The sequence below is a fragment of the Astatotilapia calliptera genome, chromosome 16 (assembly GCF_900246225.1).
Source record: "Astatotilapia calliptera chromosome 16, fAstCal1.2, whole genome shotgun sequence".
Classification (NCBI taxonomy): domain Eukaryota; kingdom Metazoa; phylum Chordata; class Actinopteri; order Cichliformes; family Cichlidae; genus Astatotilapia; species Astatotilapia calliptera.
The window spans coordinates 15,529,888-15,557,126 of NC_039317.1; the positions used below are offsets into that span (position 1 = coordinate 15,529,888).

Genomic DNA, 27,239 nt, shown 5'->3' on the forward strand with positions numbered 1-27,239 from the left:
ACTATAGTCCAAATAGTTTACATGATACTCAAACAGAAAGGGCAATCTAAACGTGCCAGCTGAAATGTTTCTAATCTTATGTACCTAGAGATTAACTGACCTCTGGCACCTGGTTCCACCTCGTAAGCAATTCAACTGGTACTGTACATCCGCTTTATTGGTATCATACTGGGAAAATAATAAAAGCACCCAGGTGTACCAAAAATAAACACAGGGAAACTCAGACTTTCCCAACCATATATTAGGTACGCTGTTAAACTGCTCGTTAGCACAAATATCCAATCAGCCAATCACATGGCAGCAACTCAGTGTTTTTAGGCATGTAGACATGATCAAAGTGAGCATCAGAAAGGGAAAGAACAGTCAGCTGAGACACAGGTTGCATCTGCTGACCTCAATAGGTCACAGGATAGGGTGATAAGGTCACACGTGGGTTTCACCCAAAACCTCTGGTGGTAATGACCCATGCTTTTTTCACACCTGCTTCATATGATGAGTCACTTGATTAATAGTGGGTCAATGAACGTCTTAAGGGACAACCCCCCACTAGTGTTTAAATACCTGGGACTCGCCACCGGGTGGTTTTAGAACTGAAGAAGCCTCATGGATGAGAGGTGAAACGTCACACTTTTTTTCCGAACTCACTAGACTAACAAGATCTGAATGACTAAGAACCTACACAGTCAAGCTGTTGTGTTCTTGTTGTGTGCTACTGTTGTTGTTTTAATGTGCAATAAACAACTTGTTCTTTGGTTTTACATTACATTAGGATTTATTAGAACACTCGCCTCTAAAAGTTTTACTATGCCCCTTCTTAATAGACTATAGCCAATGTAGAACTGGAAGTGCACTCCGCTTCTTCACTGACAGCCACAAGAATGTCACAGGGCAAAATGTTTTGTTTTTAAACACTCATTTTAATATTAATATGAGAATTTATAAAGATAATAAAAACAGGAAAAGCTGTATTAACAGCACTAGTATTGCTTTCTTAGAGCTTGTGCAATAGTAGAGAAACATCACAGTTAAAGCTAAGCTAGTGTTTTTCCGCACTCATGTGGATGAATACCTCCGTCATTACCGTAAATCTTGACACAGGATTGCAAACAGTGACGAAATATGTTTAATAAAGGCATATTTGAGGTTTGCGGTTGTTCCTTTTGTAATGTAAAGTAGCATCCCTTTGTTGTGGTGCAGTCATTACACTGATCCATCACTTTCATGCTCACTTACACATCTGCATGCAACTATAGCTGTTTGCAGGCCATAATCATCAGGAGTGTCCAGAATTATACATTCTAAAGTGTCATATTTGACATTGCACAATGGCGCACACGGCGCTTTACAAAAGGCAGAGGATCTGATGCCAACTAACAGCTGAATCACTAGTTTAATCATTAGAGCACATTGATCTGGCCTTGTTGCATTTAGTTTCATCCGTTTACTCCCTTGCTTAGTCACAAAGGACAAGGACTGGCTGTACACTCGGGGAATATGAGTCCATCAGTTGGGAAATATATACAAAATACTTGCTAAAACTACCATAAAGTATTTCTGTTGATCTAGAACACAAGTGCAGTAATCCAGATTGCTATAAATATTGTTTACACGGTTACATTAAAATCATCAAATTCAAATAAAACCACCTAAATAACTTAACTTAAATCTAGGGATGAATGTTTTAAAAACACACTAATGCAGTCTTGAGCTACGGGCAATACTGAAACAGGAAACAGTATTTCTCCTCTTTATCTTTCTATTGTGGAGTTTGCGTGTTCTCCGTGTGCCTGCATGGGTTCTCTGCAGGTGCTCCAGCTTCCTCCCACAGCCCAAAGACATGCATGTTAGATGGTTGTTCTAAACTACTGACTGTGGGTGTGAATATGTAAGTGAATGAAGTCTTTCTCTCTGTGTGAGGCCTGTGATAGACTGTCCAAGGTGTACTCTACCTTTCTCCCTATGACAGCCGGAATAGTCTCCAGCTCTTCAGCTCTCCTGTGATAAGCATTGTATTGGATAAGCAGTGAAAAAAAGTAACGAATGGATGCAAAGTCCCTAAATCCTTTATAAAGTATTTGTTACATCTATACACAAACATGTTTATTACCTGCCTTAATATGATCCACACTGTGGCCAGCTTCGGTAACATAAAACTCCTCTTTGTGAACATAAGCGTGTGCATGGACAGTAGTGTATTCTCTCATCCATGTTCATTAATGTGTGTCTATGTGTTATACGCTGTGTTATTTCAGGAAAGGGAGGAGGGACATTACTAGAACAGGGAGTGGTTGTACTTGCAAAGTAACCCCTCGCTGATCAGAATGCGACTTACTGTTGCTTTCTGTCACACTGATTAATGTCCACATGAACGCTGACCCTGATGTCACTTGTTAAAGGGCTCTTAATAAGGAGGTGATCTGGGGAAACTGGGTAATGAAGTGTGGACCAGAGCATGGTAAATGGCTAAAGTGGAGCATGACATCATCGCAGTGATATCAGGGTGACGCACATCACAAAGCTTCATTAAAATTCCCCTCATTCCAAAGCTTTTCTCATGAGTGAAAACAGCTCTGGAGCTTGGTGCTGCATGCTGGGACAGGCTCCGTGGAGTCTACATGGCAGCACTAAAAGCTGGAAAACAGCACTATTCGGTAATGGCCAGTTAATAAACACATTTAGTAATCGCTGAGTAGACCTATGTCTGTTTCAGACATCGGTTCCACTTCAGCTGAAAGGCAAATGTTGCACATCTACTTTTTGTCCTTTGGATAGAAATAGATGCTGATTATTGTATTATTGTAGCTGTGAATATTTATATTTGGACTTATATTCACCATATTTGTCATTCTAATAGTTTACTAATGCTGAAGATACAGTGGTAGCGATGCCTGTTTTCTTTGTTAGTGTGAATAAAATTCTACCTTTTAATGAAGTCCTGAAAATGTACTACTAATACTATTGATATTATTATTTATTATTATTATTATTATTATTATTATTATTATAGTTAATAATTGTGAATATTTACTGACCTGGTGCTCTAAACTAAAGGGATAAACTGGCATAGATATATTGAACAACCATAATGCTCTTTATGTGGTTCAGGATTGTCATAAACATGACATCATGCGATAAACCTAGTGCGCTGTGGTCTATAGCTCCCCCCAGTGTGCGGAAATAATACTTCAGAAACAAGCCCAAATGATTTGCAGTATATGGAGAAAGCACCTGCCCTGTGTTTGTGTAGACAATAAAAAGCTGTATGGGTTTTGAAAGGATAATAATTATAATGCTAATAACATTAAAACGTGTTTTTGTTTACTTGTTTGTTTGTTTTAAACTAAGTGTGTTGGTAGCTGTTTGTACCTGTTAACAGCTGTCAGCGCTGTGCCTGTATGTATAAGTTATTGTTATATGCTGCCATCTAGTGGTAAGAGTAAATATGTGATAAGTCTTCTTTCTTTTTCTTTTTCTTTTTGCCATTTCAGTGATATATTTACCTAAATTCTAACGTTAGACGTAAACTATTTTGGATGCAGCTTCTTTAAAGGTTGTGGTGGGTGGCTATAATCATTTTGTACTTATCCCTATAGTTTAAAACTATACTATAATATAGTATTTTATTTTCATCTGGGCCACCCTCACTTACAGACTGAATTAATGAAAAAGCACTAACTATTAAAGGCTGGCAAAGAGTAGTGTTGGATCTCGTGCCATTGGAATATCTTACAAGGTGTGGAAACCATACTTGAAGTATGTGGATCCTCATGTCTCTAATATTATGCTACAAGGATTCTCTTGAGTGTTCAAACTGCATTTTACTACTGGGACCACAGGTATTGTACTGTATTGTATTTCTTTTTTCTTTTTTTAGATGGATCTGGGCTGGTGTTTTGTTTTGTGTTTAGTTTTTGGTTTGTTTGTTTGTTTGTTTTGTTTTTTATTGCTCTCAACTGTACACTATATTATGTTATGTAATTATGGATTGTTTGTGAAAATGAAAAAACTAAAAAAAATATTGTATTCATAATAATAATAATAATAATAATAATAAGGTAATACTAGAACTAATAATGCTTAAAAATAAAATGAAATATACAGCTTTAAAGGAAATCATTTGTTTCAGTCATTTTTGTCAACACAAAATGCATCTGTTGGGCTGTCACCATGATACTGGATTAATTGTTTGATCTGTCTATTTGTTGATGAATTATGCCACATAATCTATATAAGAAAACCTACTGGAAATTTAGTGACACTAAACAGAACTGAGAAAATAAAGTGTGGCACTGAACTCTTCCACACCCTTCAAATCCGAACCACTCATCCCAAAACTGTATGGCCACTTCATTCCAACCATGAGACAAAATTACGTTGGAAAAAAGCATTATCCTCCTCAGTGCTGCACTGTAAATATAACTGATGTTAAATACTATAATAACGTGCACTGAAAGCTCTTGTGCTAATTATAGCATGGACTCTCCTACATTTGCCTCACAGTGGTTTGGTCCATTGCCAGTCATTCACCAGAGCCCTTGAGCAGAAAGGGAAGGGAATTAGATAGAAATAGTTCCTGTATACGTGCTCAGCAGGAAATTCAGGAAATGAACAGAGTTGTGATTTATTTGTAACTCTTAGTAGTAAATAAATCCACAGTGATATTCACATTTAATTACATCTATTTACGTGTTAACTATTTGAAAATAAGTAAGAACAACTAGCCTCACTTGACCTCATAATGTGTGTTACCATGGATTAAAGCATGGTGCTGGTTTTTTTTTGGTGGGGGGGGGGGGGGGGGGGTATCGTGTTTTTGGTGATCAATAGCTGTCACACAATGACAGGAAAGGATTGTGGGAACAACAACCCTCCTCACCCACCAAGATATTTTAGTCCCATCCACAGTTTGGCAGGCCAACGGGATTCTGGCCCCTCGTGCATGTCGTGCTCTGATTTATGCTGATGAACTTTGGTAGGAGTCACAGCGTCCCTTTGTGTAAATATAACTGCTATAAATGTTCATTTGTCCTTCTGTCAGTTGAACACCAAGAGGAGTAGAGAAGTTTTTAAGAAGGTAACTGGTTTTTAAGTCCTTATTATTGCTTAATTTATTTTAAGATAGGTATTTCCTGAAAGTGTGCTCATTTCTCCTGTGGGAAACAATGAAATCATCTTATTTACCTTATCTTATCCATTATTGATATATTGTGATGGATACTAATAATTTATTTCAAGACTGATTCATTTCTGCCTACCCGTTTTTTGTCCATTGTGCTTTAACTAATCCAGTGACTCAGATATACAGAAGGTGGCATAGAGGTGACTGTCAGTGATTGTGAACTGACTGGATAATAAATTCAGTACATTAACGTGATGATAAGTGTGTTAGAGAATATATTCTATACTGTGAATAATAATATAAACATGAAATATTTCAATTTAAAACAACTCTAATATCAGTGATTTGCAGGCGAAAGACATTCATTGGCTGACATGCAGAGATATGTGCTATTATAACTCATCACATCTACTACAGGTAGCATTAAAACACAATAGGAATGTCAACAAGGATGTTCCTAACCCCCCAAAATAATGCCTATGTATATAATTTATATTTTTGGTTTTTTTGGAGAGTTATATGTTTATGTACTATTTGTTTTTTCACGCTGCACTCAGTCATCACAAAAAATGCATTAAGTAAATCTCAGATAACTGAGAAAAATGAATGATATGTGTCCTTTCTCCCATTGTTGTCCTCTTATAGTCTCCACCCTTGTTTACTGAGCTGCGTGGGGATGATCTGCTCACTCAGAGATATGAGTGTGTATGTACAGACACAGAGGGGGAAAATATAGTTTGCATAAAGCATTTGACCTTGACTTTCATTGTTACTGCCAAAAATCAAAGTAGACCTTGAAAAAAAATCATGAAATCATATCTAGTAATATATCATATGACAGAGAAACTGTATAACACAGCTTTTATTTTTTCACCAAAACAGGCTGATGTCAGCAGGCTGTACTAAAAAACATCATAAAACATCAAAGTTTTAGTATAGCCCTTGCTCTTAAGTGGGAATTAAGCTCTCTGAGTGCTCTTGTTGATACAGTCCACCATGTATTCTCCCACTGTACATTATTAAACAAGGAAGTCCAGAGGTGTTCAGAAGGAAAGGTCCTAAGTTATCTAATTGGATTCTTATTATGTATTTTTTTTTCAACATTTCGTTTTCAACACATAGCTGAAAAATTGAACATCAGAGTTTCATAACATTATAAGAACACCTTTTTGGGATATCATCAATCTTCCGTAGAAAGTAATTACAGGCTCCTGGTCTAACGTAAAATCTGGCACTCGACAGTGACCAGAGAGGAAAGCGGGGAAATCGGGAATGTGACGTCCAGTCCGCAGTTTGCGGCTCTCTCAGCGGTTCTCGGGTTTCAGCTCGGCGCGTGCTCTACGCCTCCTGCTTTGTGTTGTCAGGCAGAGAAAGACGCGCCATTCAGGGTGGCGTGTGTCCTCGTGCACGGTCGCAGAGTCGGCGCGGAGGACTGAATCACATCTAGTTAATTTACTCTCTCCTCTTAAATAGTCGACTAATATTTATAATTTCGTTACCATGTCGGTGGGAGTGGAGTCTGGATTCTCAAGCGAGGAGGTCTTAAACAGCCGCTTCCCTCTCCATCGGGCTTGCAGGGATGGAGACGTCGGTGCCTTGTGCTCCCTCCTTCAGTGCACATCAAACCCGGCCGACCTCACGGTGGAGGACACTTTCTACGGCTGGACGCCCATACATTGGGCTGCTCACTTCGGAAAGGTATCGCTTCTGTCCGCCCGGGTTTTAGTTAATGGATTTTTTTTTTTTTTGGCGAAATGTTATCCAGAAGGAGCGTCGTCGCTCTTCGACATCATGAGGCTCGTCTCGGCCATTTCCTGATGTTTCCATTAACTGTTAGCTGATGAGACGAAGAAGCAGCCGTCCCTGAGTGCAGGCAGACAATGGACCGTTGAAGTTAAAGCGATACTTTTTAAAGCTAGTTTTCAATGAATTGTATTAGTATGCGCAAAATTGTAGGTACGTTTTTACCTAGTGTTGAACAAGAACCCTATTAATATTAACTAATGGCTTTAGGCGATAGGTTTAACAAGAAATTCTAGCATTACAAGAGCCACAAATGTTAGCTAACGAGCAGTTAGTTAAATTGGATGTAGCCTCGCGGACTGTAGCAGGTTTGCGGCTAAAAAGGGCGGTTATTCAAACTGCTTTCAAGCCAACTCCCGGCGCTAATGACTCATTTTTAATGAAGCGTTTGAGTATAAAAAACACTCGTGGTAAGACTTGTTTAACAAACTGCACATTAGAAAAGAATAGGCCTCACGTTTGTACAGAGACTGGATTCATACCCCGAGGCAAAGCTTTGATAATTGTGCCTCGAAAACCCAGTCAGCCCACATAGGAGCGCTTCATTTTTGCCCTTTTTCGGCTGCTGTAACGCACTTGTCTGTACCTGCCCTGTCTCAGAATGCAGGTAATGGGCCTGTCTGACTGTATGTGCATTGCACTTGTGTCTTCACAGCTCGATTGTGTGATGCGTCTGGTTCAGGTGGGCTGTGGTGTGAACGCGGTAACCTCCAGGTTTGCACAGACGCCCACTCACATTGCTGCTTTTGGGGGCCACCCTGAGTGTTTGTTATGGTTGCTTCAAGCTGGTGCAGATATTAACAAACAGGTACGATATCAGACCCACTCTCATCCTTTTTCACAGAGTTTCCTGAAGTGACATGTAGACTGCATTTGTTACAAAGTGGGACAAGAGGAAAACATAATTTAAAAAAAAAAAAAGGGACAATGGTTTTTATGTGAAATGAAAAGGAAGCAGGGGAGGGGGCGAGTGAAAGGAGCGTGAGGGGTTGAGCTCAGATAATCCCATTGAAGAGGATAATTCTAATTTGGGGTCACGGCCCTGGCAGTGTTGCTGCTCACTCCTCCATTTGTCCCACCAATGCCCTCACATTCCATTTTATTTATTTATTTCTTCACCATATTTCCCGAAGCAGCCACTGTCAGACTGTTGAGTGCCTCACTCATCCGTCTTTTCCTCTCCGTGGGATTTCATACACAGACAGGCTCATGCGCTGAGGCTATATTTTATGCTCCACTGCACTACTGAGAGGAATCAGATTAGTGGGGCACAGTGACATAACATATTGTCGTAATCAGGAACCACATTGCTTTGCAACTCCCATTGAATCTGCTTAGCGTCTGTGGAAATAAACACAAGGGAAAGTTCTCAGATTTGCGGACCTTTTCCTCTTGAGTGTGTAGCCTTTTAACTTTCCTGGGATTGGGCAGTAGGAAAGTGTGATATTTGAGTGCAGCCTACGTTGCATTGTGGTTGGAGAAAGCTGCCTCACTCCCCCCCCCCCCCCCCCTCTCTCTCCTCTTTCCTCTGCTGCACTCTTACTAATGTGCAACTGTAAATGTGTGTGGGCGGCAGTAATGTCTGGGTGAAAAGTTCAGGCTCTGCCCTGCAGCGTTACACCCTTTTATAATATCCAGTATGTGCTTAGGATGCAGTAATATGTGATACATTTGATAAATACTTAATTGGTAATGTCTGTCTGATACATTCTATATATAACTGCGGTCTCTTGTCATCACTCAGGACTATGTGGGCGAGACGCCCATCCACAAGGCTGCTCGCGCGGGCAGCCTGGAGTGTATCAACACTCTCTTGATTCAGGGAGCGAAAGCTGAGTAAGTCCTGTGATCAGTCCTGTGTCATCATTTCTTTTCCTCTGTACTATCCAGCAACTTAGTTACACCTTTACAAGGGATCGCCACCAAACTCACATCAGTACAGTTGTTAAGTCTAAATGTTTTATTCAGTTTCTTCAAAGCTGCAAATATGTGATCTGCAAAATTAACAGTGCAGGTCTTAAACATAAATTTGTAGAAGGTGCAGAATGTAATTACTAAGATTAAAATTTTTGATATTATATTATATTAGCTCCAGCCAAAAGGAATGCTGCTCTAGAAGCGGTTACTTTACTTTAAATCAGTTCAGGTTGTGTCTGTATATAACTTTAAACAAGATTTGAGCAAAGGACTGAATTAGTCATTTAGCTCAACAAAATAAAATCAACTTTGTTTTATTGTTCATGGGTTCATTAAAAATGTACACCAGACAACTGTGTAGACAATTACATCCTTGAAAATGTTTTTAGAAGTTCTAGAGATGCATTTTGTGAAACGGTAATAATATAGCAAAGTTAGCTTGCTTGACATGTTAAACATTAACAGAATTGGTGGCGCTTCCTTGAAAATGTGACACATTTTGTTAATCCTTAAAAATTGTTGTTTTTCATTGCAACAATTCGCATTAAGTTGCTCTCTGTGTGTAACATTATCAGATAAGACATATTCCACAAGTGCCTGCTTGTGTACTTGAATAAGCAGACGTTTATTACCTTTATAGTCTGCTACACTTTATGTGTGTTACAGTAAAAGTTGATTATTAACTCTGCACGGCGTCTTTCATCTAGATGGCTGACTTTTTCAGTCCAGCACGATTATTACACAAACATTAGGGCAACTTAATGTAAAGGTTGATAAACTGTTTAATTAGTAGGCCATGTTGCATGATCTCTGTTAAATCTAGAGTGTGGTTTTCTTTGTTAACATTTGTTTTAAAGATTTGTGTCTTAAATACACAGCTTAACTGGGTGACCAAATGCACATTGCTTTTTTATCTGAATACCTCTTTACTGTCATTGTGGAAAGGCTGTAAGGTGTTGCATTGAATGAAAATGCATTGATTAGGTGGCCGTGTTTGGAAATGCAAAATCTTTTTTTTTTTTTTTAAGTTTTTGCAAGATTGTTTTGGCTGCTTTCATGTCCACCTTTTTCAAGGATCATTAAAATTAACAATAATATCTGCATTGAGCAGATAACAGAGTTAGATATAATAGATCTTGCACGATAAATTTAGCTTATTATTTTAGGAGGTAGACATAATCTCCTCTTGTAGTAATGATCAGTCACACCTTTACAGTTGTTTTGCCAACATACCCATTTATAGAAAACATTGTTATCACTGATGTTCGATCTGACACATGAACAAAGAAGTGAGGCAAGACTCACTTTTCCTGTTTGTTAAATTTAGCTTCAAGACCAGCAGGACTTGAAATAACAACAGCTATATCGTTAGATCATAGCTGTTACTTTCCTAAAGGTCATGTGAATAAGCCTAATGAATTAGGCACCCAGTTTACATACTCACAGCTTACCTGTGTTATCCAGCTGTAAAACAAACAAAACAAAACAAAAAGCCTTGAGTTGCTTCTCACTAAAGTAGGTTACCGGGTTTGTAAGTAGCTTTTTAATGCACAAAGAAATTAAAAGTTGCTGCTTACTTTAGTCTTAGGAGTTTAGATGTTAGACTCAACATGTTTTATTTGTTTTTGTTTTTCAATTATGAAGTCTTGCAGCTTCATTTTCTGCAACATACTGCCTGCCTTTTCTTTGTGATCCCATTAGAGAACAGAAACCCCAAGCTACCAAGGAGTTTATATGTATGTTAATTTTTTTGTAGTCTAATAAATCTTTGTGCACCAAAAGCTCTCTGTAAAGAAGGTAAATCCCACCATGAAGCAGTAAAAGTGAGCTTTAGGTATAACCATGACAATACTGAACATAATCTGAGAGCAGTGCTGACTTTGGGCCTTGTTTCAGTAAAGGAATGCAAACAGTGCTCACACGCCTTTTCAAAAGGTCTTAGAGACACACACACCATGCATAATCTGTTCCGCATAGTTTCACAGAGTGCGTGTCCCAGAGTCATAAAAAACACTCGATGGAAATTAAAAACACTTCATTTTCTCCTTGTATAAACACCCTGGTTGCTACGGTTGCCTTGGCAAATTAAATCCACTGCTTTCATGCAGAGAAGCTCAGCAGTGGTTCACGCAGTGTGCATTTGGTTATCAGCTGATGAGTATTATATTTTTTGATGAAAATGATATGTGATTTTTTTGTTTTGTTTTGTTTTTCTCCCTGCAGATCACAGATATTTAGTTTAGTTTATTATCAAGTTTGTTTGTTTTTCATTTTATTTAACTTATGACTCAGAAATGTAGCGGGGGCGCAGCTGGGGGGAAGACTAAGGCACAGCAGGTGGGACTGGGGCTCATGACAAAATAACAAATTTCAGCATCAAAGGGCTTTCAAACATCTGCTAACAAAATATTCCAATGCTAACAAAGGTTGACAAAGAAAATAGTCTGCTGTCATGTGCAGTAAAGATTTGGTGGCAAGGCAGCAAATGAACCTTGACGTGATAATTATTCAGGCAATCAGTCGTTGGTAGCACTCATGGTGCATTATATCTGATGCATAAGAGAGAAAATATTTTGCTGGGAAAAGATTTTTGTTTATGCAGTTTATACTATAATAATACAACTCTGCAATACATAGTAGTCTACATCATATACTACTATATGAACTAAGTTGTGTTCTTATGCTTTTAGTTTTTATACCCTAATTTTTAGTTGTTTAATTCAAAATATGTGTAATATACAAAGTCTAAAATACTGTGTTGATAATCTTCTAATTTGAATCTGTTAGTCAGGACAAATAGCTCTAAATCCACTCATTTAGAGCTTTGGTAATTTTTTATTATAAATGCTGTTATTGAAGTCAAAGTTTCTGCATTTTCTTTTTGGAAGTTAGCTTGAACATTGAGTCTACTCTTTGAGATCTATTACTTGAACATCCATCTCCATGTCACATTTCTTTCATGTCAGATTAAAGCTCCGTGATAGGCATCTAAACACTTCTTTTGCCCTCCGGTCCACTCACTGCATTATGGGAGCGAAGCTTCAATAACAAGCACGTTTTTACTGTGGAGTGTTTTGTACAGGACCTAAGGCAGTAAAATGGATTTAGTGGATTATGAATGGTTTATTCTTAATGGAAGCTCACATCAACATTACCATGGTTATAAAAGAAAAGCAATGCCTCCAAATATTTTCACAGAAGCCTTTGAGAGTACGTTTTTACAGCAAAGCGGCTAAATTATATGTCACGCAAACAGGATGTCCTTGTCACATTGATTATATGAACAGTGAATGAATGAATGAGTTTTATTCAGTCGCTTAAATCTACATTTTTCATTGAGGATTTTCCTCAGTGGGCTGTTCATCTTCTTGGCTTTGTTTTATGCTTGCTTTGTATTACATCCTCTTGAACACACTTGTCATCTGAGATTTCCTTTTCAACGGGGAGAAGTAATTCATAAATGATAAAACTGTAAGCTTTGACTATATGTCAGAGCATTTTGCAGCTTTGACTGTTTCTGCTTATCTTCACATTTTCCATGTGGAAGAAAGAAGAGACACAAGAAGAGTGTGATGTACTCATTTGATTCATTAGAAGGAAGTGCTCTTGAAAGGCTTGAATTATGTATGAAATACTTTCATTCCTTTGGCCGTCACCTACAGATGCTTTTATGCACCTTTCTTTTTTTTTTTTTTTTTTTTTTTAAATGAGTGGGAACAACATTAAGTCCACCTAAACCTGAGGTTTGTGTTATTTTACTCAGTGGTGTCATGGTTGGATACAACTTGGGTCCTTCTTGAAGCATGCCTTGACGCTCAGCAGGCATTTTGGCAACACCTCTGTGCAAGCGTTTCTGCTTTAGTCTAAAGGATTGGGTTGACAGTCATAACTTTTACATAATTCCTTACTGGAACATAAAAACGATTAAATAAAACTCTTCAAAACTTTCCCCAGTGTCACAGTTCATCATGGTTTTATTTGTAGCTCTGTCCCGAGTGCTGACAGGATCAACATCTTTGGCTGTTTGCGCCAAGTCACTTGAACGAACGCCATCTTAAATCCTATTATAAATACACTACCAAGAAAAATGATAAGGACATCTATAAAGTACTCGTAGAACCACTCATAAAGTAGATATATGGTAACTAAATAAATCGGACCCAGCTTTATAAATATGAGCTTTACTTTTTGAAATCCAGTATTTAATTAGAATCATAAAACCAATGCTCTGATTTTGCTCTAGAACGCTAAAATAAACTTAGCACTAAAACTATATAGACTTTTTGGGGGGTAGATTTCTAAGAAATTCTTTTTTGTCATGAGCCTCAAACTGTAAAGGTGGTCCAGTAGCAAACTAGCAGCAGGTAGGCCAGTGCTTAGAGGCTGCCGGTGATGAGCGTAGTGCAGGCATGCTTAGAGCAGCTGAGTGAGATGGGTTAGATTTGCATAACATCATGTACTGAACTGTCTAATGCTAACATCATCCTGTTGCAATGGTTATTCACTGTCATTTCACTGTACCAAATATTTTACGTTATACACAGAAATGTTTTCTTTTGTATGTCACAGTATTAACCCTATACAATATCATAGTCTGTTTTGACTTCTAATCTTTGTCACCTTTTCCTTTATGAAAGTGACAATAAGTTTACAAAAAAAGTTTTCTATACTGTTAACAGAAACAGAACCGTACATCTTAATGTTTTGCAGCCATTGAATTGGAAATGACTTGGTTTTTTCAAGTAATCCTAGAAAGGGGGAGAATAGACACTGCTGAGTCTGCCCCGTTCCCTGGGATAGCCGCACTGTTGTGGCATTGAGTGTTCTCACTATCGCTTCCTATCTACACACTGGCAAACTGTTGAGGTATTTCTTGCGGTGATTGGTTTTAATGCTAGGTTTTTTAATAAATCAAAACTAAAGTTTTAGACCTGCATGCTTTGCTTATTATCCATGATTGTTCCTGTATTTAGCCTCTTTTTTTTTAATTTTATGATTTGTCTTTATTTTGTGAACTAACCATAGGAGTCCTTTAAATGGACAGGGTTAATCACGTGAGTCCCATGTCAACATGTAGCATGATAATAGGCTGCCTCTGGAAGGTTAGACAATAGTTAGAGAAGATGCATATTGTGTGCTTAGGACCGAAAAGCAAAGCATACCAGGCATTTACAAAGAATTAACGCTTCCTTTTTTAAGTTGTTTTTTTGTTTTTGTTTTTTTGTTGTTGTTTTGTTTTTTTTTCTTTTAAGCTATACACAGCTATCCATTTTGTTGGATTAGTGATTACCATAGATGTCAGGTCTCACTAAAGGAATAATGGTTTAAATAATTAAGGAAATAGAAAAGGGGCATATTGTTTCAGTTATGTGGAGGGCGATGTTCAAGCTGAGATTTGGTTTGGAAACGAGTCAATGCTGGAAATGAAGCCAGAGGGTCAAATAAAGAAATGAGAGAATTAATTTGCAGCAGACTTTATCTGAAAACTTGAAATTTGCACTTATAGTCAGGCATTTAAAATGCCTGGCACTCATGAGTGTCTAATGTTTAGCTTCCTCCTTAAGAGATCCACAACATATACAGACACATAAAAAAAATCACTGCACCTATAACCTCCTCCCTATCTTTGACCAACCCCACAGAAGAGCTGCAGTAATCTGCGAGTGTCTCTGCAATCACTCATTTGACATTGGATATAAGATTTCAAAACGAGGAGCAACTTTAATATCTTAAGTGCTTGAAAAGGGAGAGGAAATCTCATTTGGGGATTGTTGAGGTGCAATTTCACCCTTGTCCAAAAAAAGGCTTAACCACTGAGTTCCTCTAGACAAGAATTAGGGCAAGTACTTGTTGTGCCATTATCATACAATAAGTGGACATTAATGATTAAGATTAGAAGATGTTAGATTTTTATCACAGTAACAGTATGTTATTCTGTGTCTATCTGGTCCACTGTTTACTTAGGGAACTGTTTGTGTTCAAAGAGAGACAAATTTTAACATTAAATTCTTATTTAGTATTATACATGAGAATTTCTATTCCTTAGAGTGAGACTGATCCATCTACCATTTAACATGTAAATGATATTCAGTTAAAGTGTAACCTCTTGGATTAATCCTTTGGAAGCGTTAATTTTGAAGGGGACGGGTAATGTGCAACAAGTTTATTGTGTGATTTTTACTTGTTTGATTTTTTTATTTTATTTTTTTTAAATCTTCAATTCTTTATAAAATGTTTTTTTCACATGCACTAGTTCTTGAAATGTTTATTTCTGCACAACTGTTTAGATAAAAATGCAGAGAACGAGCAGTTTCTACACCTCACGAATGACCAAACAGCAGCTGTGTGCTTTAAATCCTGCCTCTTTGTGTGGAAGTTAATATCACCTGGTTTTTAATTTAACACTATAAACGCAAAGTTCAATGAAACAAAATGTATTCCTAAAATTTCGGTAAATCATTTTAGTCATGCATGAAACGACGTGACGATTGCTTTCAATGTTTTTCCTGTCGTGTTTTTAAAAAAAACAAAAACAAAAAAACAGTCCAGAGTCAGATGTGGGCCAGCGCTCCCAGTTCTTTGACAAAGACTGAGCTGTTTGGTTAGAGAACTCATTTCACAGCATGATGACATTTAGGCCCCGAACAACGGCAGTATTGTTTTTGTAACTGGCTGAAACAGACAAAAGAAATTTCCATCATTAAGCTGCAAGAAATGCTTTGGTTGGTCGATTATTTTCTGTATCCTTCAGCAGAATGATCATATTTTATATTAATAGCACCTTTTTTAAAATATAGTTTTTATTTTATTCCTGTGTAGTTTTTTTCTCCTTGCTGTCCACATTTTACCTGCAGGTGAAATTGTTTCCACACTTTAATGCTGTTTGAAAACTGTAAATTTGTGAGGGGGAGGGGACACAGTGCTGTTTGCTCATTCATTACTGCTCCCAGAAAGTTACTTTATCACTGCTGCAACTGGCTATGGTTAACACAGAGTGCACAGACTACTTAGTTATTTTATTATGTTTTTTTTTTTTTTGTTTTTTTTTTATTCTCTTGCTCATTTTTCTTGAAACAACATGAGGACAAGTTCACTTTAGCTTCACATTCTCAACAAAAGAAGAGTGGTGTTGCTTGGGTGCTGCAGTTCGACCTTGATTTGTTCTCGCCCTAATCGTTCACTCTCTGGAGTTTGTTCTGAAGATTGCATCATAGTCTTCACCATCTTCTGATTCTCTGACTCATCTCTGGGGATTTCGTCACTTTGCCAGTCTGTCATTTTCTTTGCTGGCTTTTCCACGTGGACATTGACACAGAGAAGACAACATCACTGCGCTTTTGATGCGGCTTTGCAGAAATCCTTGAATTCTATCGGCGCTGGAGACGTGAGATGACAACCACTTCTCATTCTTCGCAGAATGCTCCTTGATGTAGCCCGTTTGACGCGGTCCACGGATGTGATCTCCTGTGGATGCAGCGGATCATTTCATACATGTTCAAGTGCATGTGCTCAGCTGTCTTAACCATGTCCGTTTGCAGCAGACGTGTTTCCTTAATTATGTGGAAACAAGTGAAATCTTTAAGATGCAGATGATCCCAAAGGGATCAGTCGTCATCTGTCATGAAGATGACGAAGAGGATGTGAGAGAGGGTAGAGCAGCACAGGCTATTTCTATACATCTGTGTTCGTGTGTGTGTGCGAATATTTGCTTAATGAGTGTGCGTGCGTGCGTTTATGTATGTATGTGCGTGTGGGGGTGTGTGTGCCTGCGTGTGCGTGCTTGGGTTTGTCTCATTTTGTTTGTGTTTTATTTGTGTAAATGGAGCATACAGTGAGTGTTTCTAACACTCCCTTTTCTGTTGTGCAGTATGAGGAATGCCAGTGGGCTGACTGCTGCTGACCTGGCCCACGCGCAGGGATTCCGGGAGTGCGCTGAAATACTCTCCAATGCCCAGAACTTCCAACAAAACATGGCTCAGTCTCATAACGGGGTTTTTCTGAATGGCATGAGCCAGAATGGGTGCCACACTTACCCCACCATCCAGGGACGCAGCTTCTTGAATGGTATGCCCAACAGAAAAAGGTCTTTCGAAGGCATGGAAGCAAACCCTGGAAAGAAGGCTAGAACTAACGGTAAGTTACTAAGCTGATCAGGTCTGTTCAGATACTTTTTTTTTTTTTTTTCTCTTCTGTTACCTTTTAAAGGAAATTGAAACTTTCAAGACATTATTACCCCTCAGCCATAAAAGGTTGATGGCATAGTGTCATGCACACCAAAGTTTGTGAATGCAATAACTCGAGAACGAGACAGTATAGGATTTTGAAATTGATGCCATCGAGTTCAAATCTCAGTGACCTCGACCTCAAGGTCAAAGGTCAAGATAATCTGAAAACCAAGTGAAGTAGGATTTTGAAATTGATACCATCAGTGTATCTAGGAGATTAAGGGGGTAGGTCTCTGCAGGTATTTACTTTTAAAAAAATATTTTCTGAAGTCTTTCCTCCAAAGGGTCTTGTTAGACTTAATTCACATTTTATGTGAGTCACAGCAATAGTGTGACACAGTGACTCTTTATTGATTATAATTCATTTTCCTGATATTAATTGATAATGTTGAAACACCAAAGGATGTTGGGTACTCAAACTTCTTTTTACACTCAGCTGTTTAATTTATTTCTAGCATGCATGAATGACAACAAAAAATAATTCAGTTTTGGTGAATTGGAGATCAGCAAATTGTCATCTACAAACTATATTCTTCCTTTCATCACATGACCAAGTGTCTGCATGTATTTTTAGGACAAAATCTGGGTTAATTGTATCTTCTAAGCAAATCTTTCTTTAAATGGATGGATGGAAACATGTCCTGGCTCTCAGCTCACTGATTTTTCCACTCGTCTTGGCTCTCAGGTTTTTGTGTGGAACCCAAATTGCTTAACGGGAATGGGCCACTAGATGGAGCTGGAGATGCGCAGATGGAGAGCATGAACATGGAGCTGGCAGCGACTGTAACCTCAGGTGGGCCAGGAAGCTTTGCATTTGGGATGAATGGGGTTGCACCATCACAAGGGCCGGGGCCCATGGATCAGGGGGGACCAGCCAGGTCGAGCCCCACAGCTAAAGAGCTGGAGGTCATCACTGTGGCGTCGATGCAGACCCCCTGTCGCTGCACCAACTCTTATGCCTACTTGTAAAGGGCTTGTGTGTGAAATGGCACACGCTAATGTTCCCATTTGTATGTTTGTTGTACGTTTCCTTTTTGAGTAATGCAGATATCGAAATACATTTGTTTTGATTTGGTGGAGAGCTTCCTTTGAAAGATATTTAGCTGTGTGCGTGCGTGCGTGTGTGTGTTGTATTTTCTACTTTTCCATGTACCTGATTATACTCTTAAGGAGAAAGGCATTAATATGTGTTTGTTATACAGATATGTAGTCAGTGCATACGTCGGATTATACTGACCGTTCTCGTGTAATGCTTACTTTTTATTAGGTTTTAAATAAAAGGATGATTTTGTTTTGCACAATTATACCACGTTGTTTGCATTAAAAGTGCAAATGTTTATATTGGCTTCATAAAAAATATTTAGTCATGTCTTATTATAACGCTTATAAACTTGTGCATTATTGTATAATAAGGAAAACTTCATTTGTCACCTGATGTTGTGAACACCAACCTTCTGCTGCCAACACCAAAAAAAATAGTAATGTTCGAGTTTGTTTTTCTCCCAGTTTAATAAATCAGTAAATATTGTTGATTTAAAATAATATTTAATAGGTGACATTTATTTGAAATTGGTACCTAAGCACTTTTTAAAACATACATAAAGAAAGTCTCTGGAAATTTCGCATTTTATATTGAAGAATGACTTTATGCCAAAGCATATCTGAACATGAATGTAGCTTTTAAAATTTACATAATTCACTGTGCAGCTTTCTTGGAGTTTCTAGATGCCCTTTAGTAACATTTACTGGTCCATAAGAGTAGAATTTGTTAACCCCTCTTTTTCACCTTTGTCAATGATTGGTCTGAAATATGATGAATGTTTACTGTGTGTGTGTGTGTGTGTGTGTGTGTGTGTGTGTGTTGGCGAACTTTTAAGGTAACTAGCAGCAAGGCTTGCATTTGCGTGTGTTACAGAAGAATACCCAGTGTGTTTTTTAAATTAATATCAGGCCATATTGCAATCGGTTGTTATGTACAAACAGTCCTGCTGAAAAAAAGTTTGCATGGTTTTTTACACTTTGCAAAAAGCCTTATTTGTTAAGCTGCGTTAAGTAATCCAAACGGTAACTTAATGTATGCTGTGTTCAAATTTTATAGACGCTGGGGGGATTCTTTCTGTATTTTGTAGTACTATTTCATGTTGAACATGGTTTTTGTTTTTGTTTTACGTGGCAGAAGGTTTGAGTGTGTAGTCTTTGAATCTGGGGCATCAAATGTTTTGAGTACTGAGCAGATTTAGCTTTGTACTTGACTGCTTGACATCATTAAATGTGTATAAAGTTTATAAATGTGGCCTTTGTTTTCTTGGTGTATCCTTGTGCTCTTTTTTTTTTTTTTTTTTTTTTTTTTTTTCTCCTGTCTCACAACATCTGTGTTTATTTATTTATTTTTAAAAATGCTTACATTTTTCAGATGATTGCAAATACAGTGCCTTTGACATTTTTTACAATTCTGCTTGTGATGTTGGGTCGTGGAGCTTAAAAGACTTGTGATTTTTCTTGTGAAATGACACAGAACTAGGTCATGGTGGTACAACGCAAATTGTATGTCAGAATTACTACAGATCAGGACGTGACCTATTTTAAAACAAGGTCTCAGGTCAAAACTTTTGAGATTGCATAAACCCGTGGAGTCTATTTCGCAATTTATTGATCTCTCTTTTTTTTTTTTTTTTTTTTTTTTTTTTTTTTTAAATCCAAAGAGTTGGATACCACTTGATGTGTGTTGAAAGCTGGCCATGTAATAGACATTATTTTTACATGGCTGCTTACAGAATTGTAGTAAAAAGAATTTTAAATAGTTGTGCAAAACAAAATCGCCCCCTGCCTCGTTTGTTCTCTATTAGAGTCAGGAACACGATCAAAACAATTTGTTTGCCCTTTTGACTATTTGTTTCATTTACAGTGGCAGGTGAAAGACACTGTGAGGACTTTTTCTCAAACGGCCCAACAGCAGAAATCCTCCTTGACCACCACATCCACAGCGGCTCACCTGAGATCATTAGCACTGGAGGCAGTCAGGTGGAGCACCTGAAGTCTGTGAAAGCGGAGCAGTTCTATGACCACACCCTCTTCAGCACCATGCTTCTTTACCATGGATCCTAAAATACAAAAGTGATCTTCCTGACACCTCTTCCTTTTTGCCTGAAACTCATCTAAGCCTAAACAAGCATTCATTCGCCTTAAAGCCACAGAGTGGTCACGATCATTGAATTTCTTTGTTATTAACAGCAGAGCCACTGTTCTGGATGGGTCTGAAACTGCATTAATAAAGCAGCGTAAAAAGTGGATTTTTGTGTTGTTAAAGACAAAAGTTAATGTTTAGTTCTTCTTGTGATTTATGCTACAAATAGCAGTTTTCTTTGAATACACTAAAGTAAGCATTTGAGATGAACCACTGCCAGTGCTGAAATTTTGTTTGTCTCAATATGTTAAAAAATGGAAACACATAAGATTCATTAAAAAAAGGTTTTCCAAAGTTTGATTTTTCTCCGTACATCTTGTTCTGCTTCCTGCCATAGATGGCTTATGAAATAATGTGTGTAGAGAATCATGGTATCCTACTTTCTTTTTCTATCCATTAGATATATACATTAAAAGTTATTGGTGTGCTCGCTTAATACAGAAAACTGCTTTAAAAGTTGCACTCTCACGTGCTGGCACAGCTGTCATAGGGCCGACCTTCATCATAGCTGCTCAGCACAAACTTCCCGTCATCGAGGCTACGTCACCGTGGCCACGCCCCGCGCCACCCGTAACTCGAATGGGGTGGGGAGTTGATTCCAATCAAATAAAATATTGTATTAGATAAATCTATCGTGTTGAAAGGAAGTACCGCGTTTTTATAGAAACTACTTATGCTAACAACACAAAATGTCTACTGACATTTTCATGCTAGAAATTTCAGGTTTGCTTAGTAATAAATCGCAGATGTCCCCCCCCCCCCTTCCTTCTTGATGTGGTATCGTCCTGTGTAAATCTATGTACGCAAACCAGAGCGTCATATTAGCTTTATAGGACGACGGAAGAGTCGGGCTCCCATCTGTAAGGTTTCTGTAACGTTCTCAAATTACATTAACTATAATATAGGCAAATAAGCTCCTGTCAACTATTTTGCCTTGTCTGTACGTATTCTTCAAGTTAAGCTATGTCAACCCCGGCCAGAAGAAGACTTATGAGAGATTTTAAACGGTGAGTTGGTGTACAGGAATTATGCCGACATCGTTAGCCGTTTTGTCAGCTTGTGCTAGCCCGACTTAGCTAATCGCTGTTTTTTTAGGATATAGTCAATTTTAGGGGTTTCCTGTGTAAAAACAACCACAAGGCAACCGCTATAGATTATCGTATGCTTCTGCGAATGTGAATCATTTATGTGAAGTATTTTTTTTTCAAAGCGCTTCATCTTTCCGTGACGCTAACGGATCTAGCTAATGCTAGCAGGTTGGTTTACTAAGGCTTCTGTCAACGTACAGCTCGTAGCTGACTCTTTAAACCTTTAGCTTTGAATATGCGTGAGAAATGGCCGGACGGACATTTTTCATGGTTTAAACATTTTTTTTCAACGCATTCAACCCCAGTACTCCACGAATGTATTCCTTCCGTTTATCTTATATTTCCGCTTCATAGTTGCGTTGTTGACCAGCACAAACGGTTCGACATCCCCACGGTCTTAAACTTACAAAAGTTTGAGTTAATGGGGCAAATAATGACGCCAAGAAGCGAAACAGAATAAAGTTAGATTGTTATGTAAATTTCCGAGTAGAAATCAATATGTCAAAGGTGAGAAACAACAGTAAAACAAAGCGAATGCCAGGCCGTGTATTGGCCTTCAGGTCCCTTTGTAACCGTAATGTAACACTGCCCACGGAAAATGTTTTGGGGTTTTTTTCTTTGTAAGCGATCCTAACTGTTTATCGTAGTGAGTTACTGGACCTCTTCGGGGTCCTTAAACGTGTTTTGATCTCACTGTAAAGCGAGCCTCTGGTCTTTTGATTATGTCATATTTGAAATATCAGGATTCAGGAATGTGAGCAGGTATTTCCAGGTGTTTGGGAGGAATATGGTTTGGTGTAGCCCAAACCTATTACTGATATGGCTTTTTAATTTTTTTCTTTTATTCATGTTTAGTTTCATCTTCAGTGAATTTTGCGGTTTTCTGGGTATTTTGTATTTTCATTGTGTTTTGTATTTTTATCTTTATGTGGAGGGGCCAAGATTTAAGTTCCGAATAAACACAACACTTTGTGAAGGCAGGTGACTCAGTTATGTGGAGATAAGTGCCAATAAATGGGTAGTGATTGAGCATCTCACAGCAGAACAATTATATAATGTTTCTGAGGCTTCATTGCAAGTTAGGTAGTTATGGTAATTTTAAATTTTAACAGCTAACTTTGAGCAGGCACAATATAAGCATCGTTGTCGCTCATGATGTAACTAATTCTGTATTTAGTAAATAACAGTTCCTACCGTTTATCATTAATGGCACTGACACATTGTGTTAGGAAAAGGAAACCATGGCAACAGCTGTGTTTCCAAGTATGGTATGTTTGTTTGACCTTATAAATGTGGGTGTGGTTAGACAATGAAAGGAGACATTTGATTGTGAAATACACCTTTCTGTGGACTCAGTGGAGAAATACAGTCTCTGGTCATTACCTTTGAGGCCTTGAAACTTTGCTTCAGTGTATTTATTTACTTAACCTTTTGGGTATGCAGTCTACAAGAGGATCCTCCAGCTGGTGTCAGTGGTGCCCCTTCTGAAAACAACATCATGGTGTGGAATGCAGTCATTTTTGGGTAAGAAATTAATTTGGTTCTGAAGTGTAGATCTTATTTTTGTGTCTGAACAAATGACAAAATATCGCTTTTCTCTAAATTCGCAGCCCTGAAGGAACTCCCTTTGAGGATGGTAAGTACCCCACTGTATATGGAGATAGATAAAGTTAAATGTAGTAACTTAATCAAAAATCTCACTGAATAGAATTAATTGAAAGAGACTCCTCAAGTCACATCTCCACAGTGTCCTCAGTTGGTCCAAAATCTCATATGTGTTCCTTTGTTTCAGGTACATTTAAACTCATCGTAGAATTCACAGAAGAATATCCCAACAAACCCCCTACAGTGCGATTTGTGTCAAAGATGTTTCATCCAAATGGTAAGAACATGATCACCTGCTGCCTCGTTATAGTGTTATTTGTGGCCTGTTAATAATTGTTTTTTCTCTACAGTCTACGCGGATGGCAGTATATGTTTAGACATCCTACAGAATCGTTGGAGCCCCACTTATGATGTGTCTTCTATTCTAACATCTATCCAGGTAAGAAGTGTCAATATTTAACAATAAAAGAAAAGATTTCATTATTATGGCATATTATTGTTAATTTGATTATGGAAACATTAAGTGCATTTCCAAATCATTGTGGCAATATTCCATCCATCCATCCATCCATCTTCATCCGCTTTGTCCGGGGCCGGGTCGCGGGGGCAGCAGCCTAAGCAAAGAGGCCCAGACCTCCCTCTCCCCAGCCACCTCCTCCAGCTTATCCGGGGGAATACCAAGGCGTTCCCAGGCCAGCCGAGAGATATAATCTCTCCAGCGTGTCCTGGGTCTGCCCCGGGGCCTCCTCCCGGTGGGACATGCCTGGAACACCTCACCCAGGAGGCGCCCAGGGGGCATCCTTGTCAGATGCCCGAACCACCTCAGCTGGCTCCTTTCGATGTGGAGCAGCAGCTGCTCTACTCTGAGCCCCTCCCGGATGGCCGAACTTCTCACCCTATCTCTAAGGGAGAGGCCAGCCACCCTTCGGAGGAAGCTCATTTCTGCCGCTTGTATCCGCGATCTCGTTCTTTCGGTTACTACCCACAGCTCGTGGCCATAGGTGAGGGTAGGGATGTAGATCGACCGGTAAATTGAGAGCTTCGCTTTTACACTCAGCTCCCTCTTCACCACGACGGACCGGTGCAGCGTCCGCATTACTGCAGCTGCAGCCCCAATCCGTCTGTCGATCTCCGGCTCCCTTCTCCCATCACTCGCGAACAAGACCCCGAGATACTTGAACTCCTCCACTTGGGGCAGGAACTCATCCCCGACCCGGAGTGGGCACTCCACCCTTTTCCGGCTGAGAACCATGGCCTCAGATTTGGAGGTGCTGATCCTCATTCCCGCTGCTTCACACTCGGCTGCGAACCGCTCCAGTGCGAGCTGGAGGCCCTCACCCGATGAAGCCAACAGAACCACATCATCTGCAAAAATCAGAGATGAGATTCTGAGGCCACCAAAGCGAAAGCCCTCCGCCACTTGGCTGCGCCTAGAAATCCTGTCCATAAAAATTATGAACAGAACCGGAGACAAAGGGCAGCCCTGGCGGAGCCCATCACCCACCGGGAACGAGTCCGACTTATTGCCGGCAATGCGAACCAAGCTCTTGCAACGGTTGTATAGGGATCGAATGGCCCGTAGCAATGGGCCAGACACCCCATATTCCCGCAACACCTCCCACAGGACACCCCGAGGGACACGGTCGAATGCCTTCTCCAAGTCCACAAAACACATGTAGACTGGTTGGGCAAACTCCCATGCACCCTCAAGTATCCTGGAGAGGATAAAGAGCTGGTCCAGTGTTCCGCGACCAGGACGAAAACCGCATTGTTCCTCCTGTATCCGGGGTTTGACTAACGGACGAACTCTCCTTTCCAGCACCCTGGCATAGACTTTCCCAGGGAGGCTGAGGAGTGTGATCCCCCTGTAGTTGGAACACACCCTCCGGTCCCCTTTCTTAAAGATGGGGACCACCACCCCTGTCTGCCAGTCCACAGGTACTGCCCCTGATCTCCACGCAACATTGCAGAGGCGTGTCAACCAGGACAGCCCTACAACGTCCAGAGCCTTCAGGAACTTGGGGCGGACCTCATCAACACCAGGGGCTCTGCCACCAAGGAGTTGTTTAACTGCCTCAGTGACCTCGCCCCCGGAAATTGGCGGGTCATTCCCCTCATCCCCAGACTCTGCTTCCTCCTCGGAAGACGTGTTAGTGGGATTAAGGAGGTCCTCGAAGTATTCCTTCCACCGCCTGACAATTTTCTCAGTCGACGTCAGCAGCGCTCCGCCAGCACTATACACAGTGCAGGTAGAGCACCGCTTTCCCCTCCTGAGACGTCTGACGGTTTGCCAGAATCTCTTCGAGGCAGTCCAAAAGTCTTTTTCCATGGCCTCTCCGAACTCCTCCCACACCCGAGTTTTTGCTTCAGCCACTGCCCGAGCCGCATTCCGCCTGGCCTGTCGATACCTGTCGGCTTCCTCCGGAGTCCCACAGGCTAACCAAGCCCGATAGGACTCCTTCTTCAGCCTGGTGGCTCCCTTCACCTCTGGTGTCCACCATTTGGTTCGGGGATTACCACCACGGCAGGCACCAACCACCTTGCGGCCGCAGCTCAATGCAGCAGCTTCGGCAATGGAGACGCTGAACATGGTCCATTCGGACTCAATGTCCCCAGTCTCTCTCGGAATGCTGTTGAAGCTCTGCCGGAGGTGTGCGTTGAAGATCTCGCGGACTGGGGCCTCTGCTAGACGTTCCCAGCACACCCTCACTACGCATTTAGGTGCACCAGGTCTGTCCAGCGTCTTCCCCCGCCACCTGATCCAACTCACCACCAGGTGGTGATCAGTTGACAGCTCAGCCCCTCTCTTTACCCGAGTGTCCAGAACATCGCAGGTCTGCGATATTATAATATATAATAGAAATAATATGTATATATTTCTCTGAGAAACGAAAAGCTGCTACTGCAAATTCAGGCTCATCCACTGAGACTAAGTTTAATGTCAGTGTGTAGGACTGCAGCTGACCACCCACTGATTGAATAATCTCCACTCATATCATGTGAACTAAACAAATGTCCCAAAGTGTAAGCTTAAACATATCGGTAACATCTGAGAATTTCTGAATATTATTTTCTTATATAGCAACTCATTTATAATGTAGTGTTGATTCATTAAGTGCTGTTAATACATGAAAATAATCAATATACAAATGATAGATTTAAATTTATGATTAAATTCAAAAGATTAGAGATTTTAGTTTGTAAAAGTACAGTGGCAAACTGGAAAATTCTCAGTATTGTGCAATAACATTGAGTAGATGAATAAGTTGATTCAGGTTTGTTGTTTTCCATTTAAATATTCTTGCCTTCTGTATTAATCTTCTCTCCCCCTGCAGTCCCTGCTTGATGAGCCAAACCCCAACAGTCCGGCCAACAGCCAGGCAGCTCAGCTGTACCAGGAGAACAAACGGGAATATGAGAAACGCGTCTCTGCCATCGTAGAACAAAGCTGGAGAGACAGTTGACCTGATACTTGTGATTGCTTCTCTCCGTCCATTGTTAAGCTGTGTGTGCTGCAAGTTTTAGTGGAATAACTCTTAATTTTTTGACCCTCCCCTCTTTTAATTTTAAGCTTTTATGCACTTTACCCTCAACTTTCCATCATAAAACATCTTGTTCCTGCCCAACAAAGAGGGCCTTTTTTTTTTTCTATTCTCGCCCCCTTTTTAAGTTCATCAGGGGAAATGTGCTGAATCTTGCCTTGATGTAATATCATTATGGACTTGAGGGCCATTACTTAAAATCCTGGTGTGTTCCAACTTGCTCTAATAACTCCATGATTAATTGTTTTGTGTCTCAAGAGGGTACATCGTTAAGTCATGGGTCCTTTTCTGTTGTGAGCCTGATTTGTTGTCAGTTTATTTTCATAAGGCAGTTGGATACTGAGCAGCCTGATTATCACAGACTACAACTAAATCACCTTTACACCATGTCCTTTGCTGTGTTGTGAACTGTTACATGCATGACGGAGTGTATTCACTTTCCCGTTCACTTGTGTATATAAGAAACCTGCAACTGAAATTATGTACAGATTTTGCACTGGTTGTCCCCCATGTCACCTTTTCCAGTACTTGTAAATAATAAAAAAAAAAGGCAAAGTCATCCCTGTATGGACATGCATTTTCTTTCAAGTTGTTAGTGCACAAGTTATTTTACTTTCCAAGGTTTGAGCATAAATGCTCGTAGCAACAACGGCCACTTGCGTAGGGTACGTCGTAGGCTCTACGGAGATTCGTAGTCAGTCTAAATCAGGCCTTGTCTGGGAAAGTGGATCACAGTACAGCTAAAGTTCTCATAAG

General features: G+C 39.7%; 2 protein-coding genes across 3 annotated transcripts; both read left to right on the top strand.

Annotated features, from left to right (window-relative positions):
* Positions 1 to 6,215: 6,215 nt before the first annotated feature.
* ankrd10b (ankyrin repeat domain 10b) lies at positions 6,216 to 20,354 on the top strand. Its single transcript, XM_026145804.1, has 6 exons — positions 6,216 to 6,817; positions 7,578 to 7,730; positions 8,667 to 8,758; positions 16,707 to 16,972; positions 17,750 to 17,857; positions 19,970 to 20,354. Exons 1-6 carry the CDS (start codon positions 6,620 to 6,622, stop codon positions 20,167 to 20,169), a joined length of 1,017 nt encoding a protein of 338 aa, XP_026001589.1. The 5' UTR covers positions 6,216 to 6,619; the 3' UTR covers positions 20,170 to 20,354.
* A 677-nt stretch (positions 20,355 to 21,031) lies between these two features.
* ube2al (ubiquitin conjugating enzyme E2 A, like) lies at positions 21,032 to 27,042 on the top strand. 2 transcript variants are annotated; one of them, XM_026145812.1, is made up of 7 exons: positions 21,032 to 21,108; positions 21,205 to 21,255; positions 22,780 to 22,860; positions 22,947 to 22,972; positions 23,129 to 23,218; positions 23,292 to 23,380; positions 26,277 to 27,042. In XM_026145812.1, the coding sequence occupies exons 2-7, from the start codon at positions 21,212 to 21,214 to the stop codon at positions 26,403 to 26,405; spliced, it is 459 nt and encodes a 152-aa protein (XP_026001597.1). In that variant the 5' UTR covers positions 21,032 to 21,108; positions 21,205 to 21,211; the 3' UTR covers positions 26,406 to 27,042. The 2 variants fall into 2 exon arrangements, with proteins under 2 accessions (XP_026001597.1, XP_026001596.1); XM_026145811.1 differs by having other exon boundaries at positions 21,058 to 21,255.
* Positions 27,043 to 27,239: the final 197 nt, after the last annotated feature.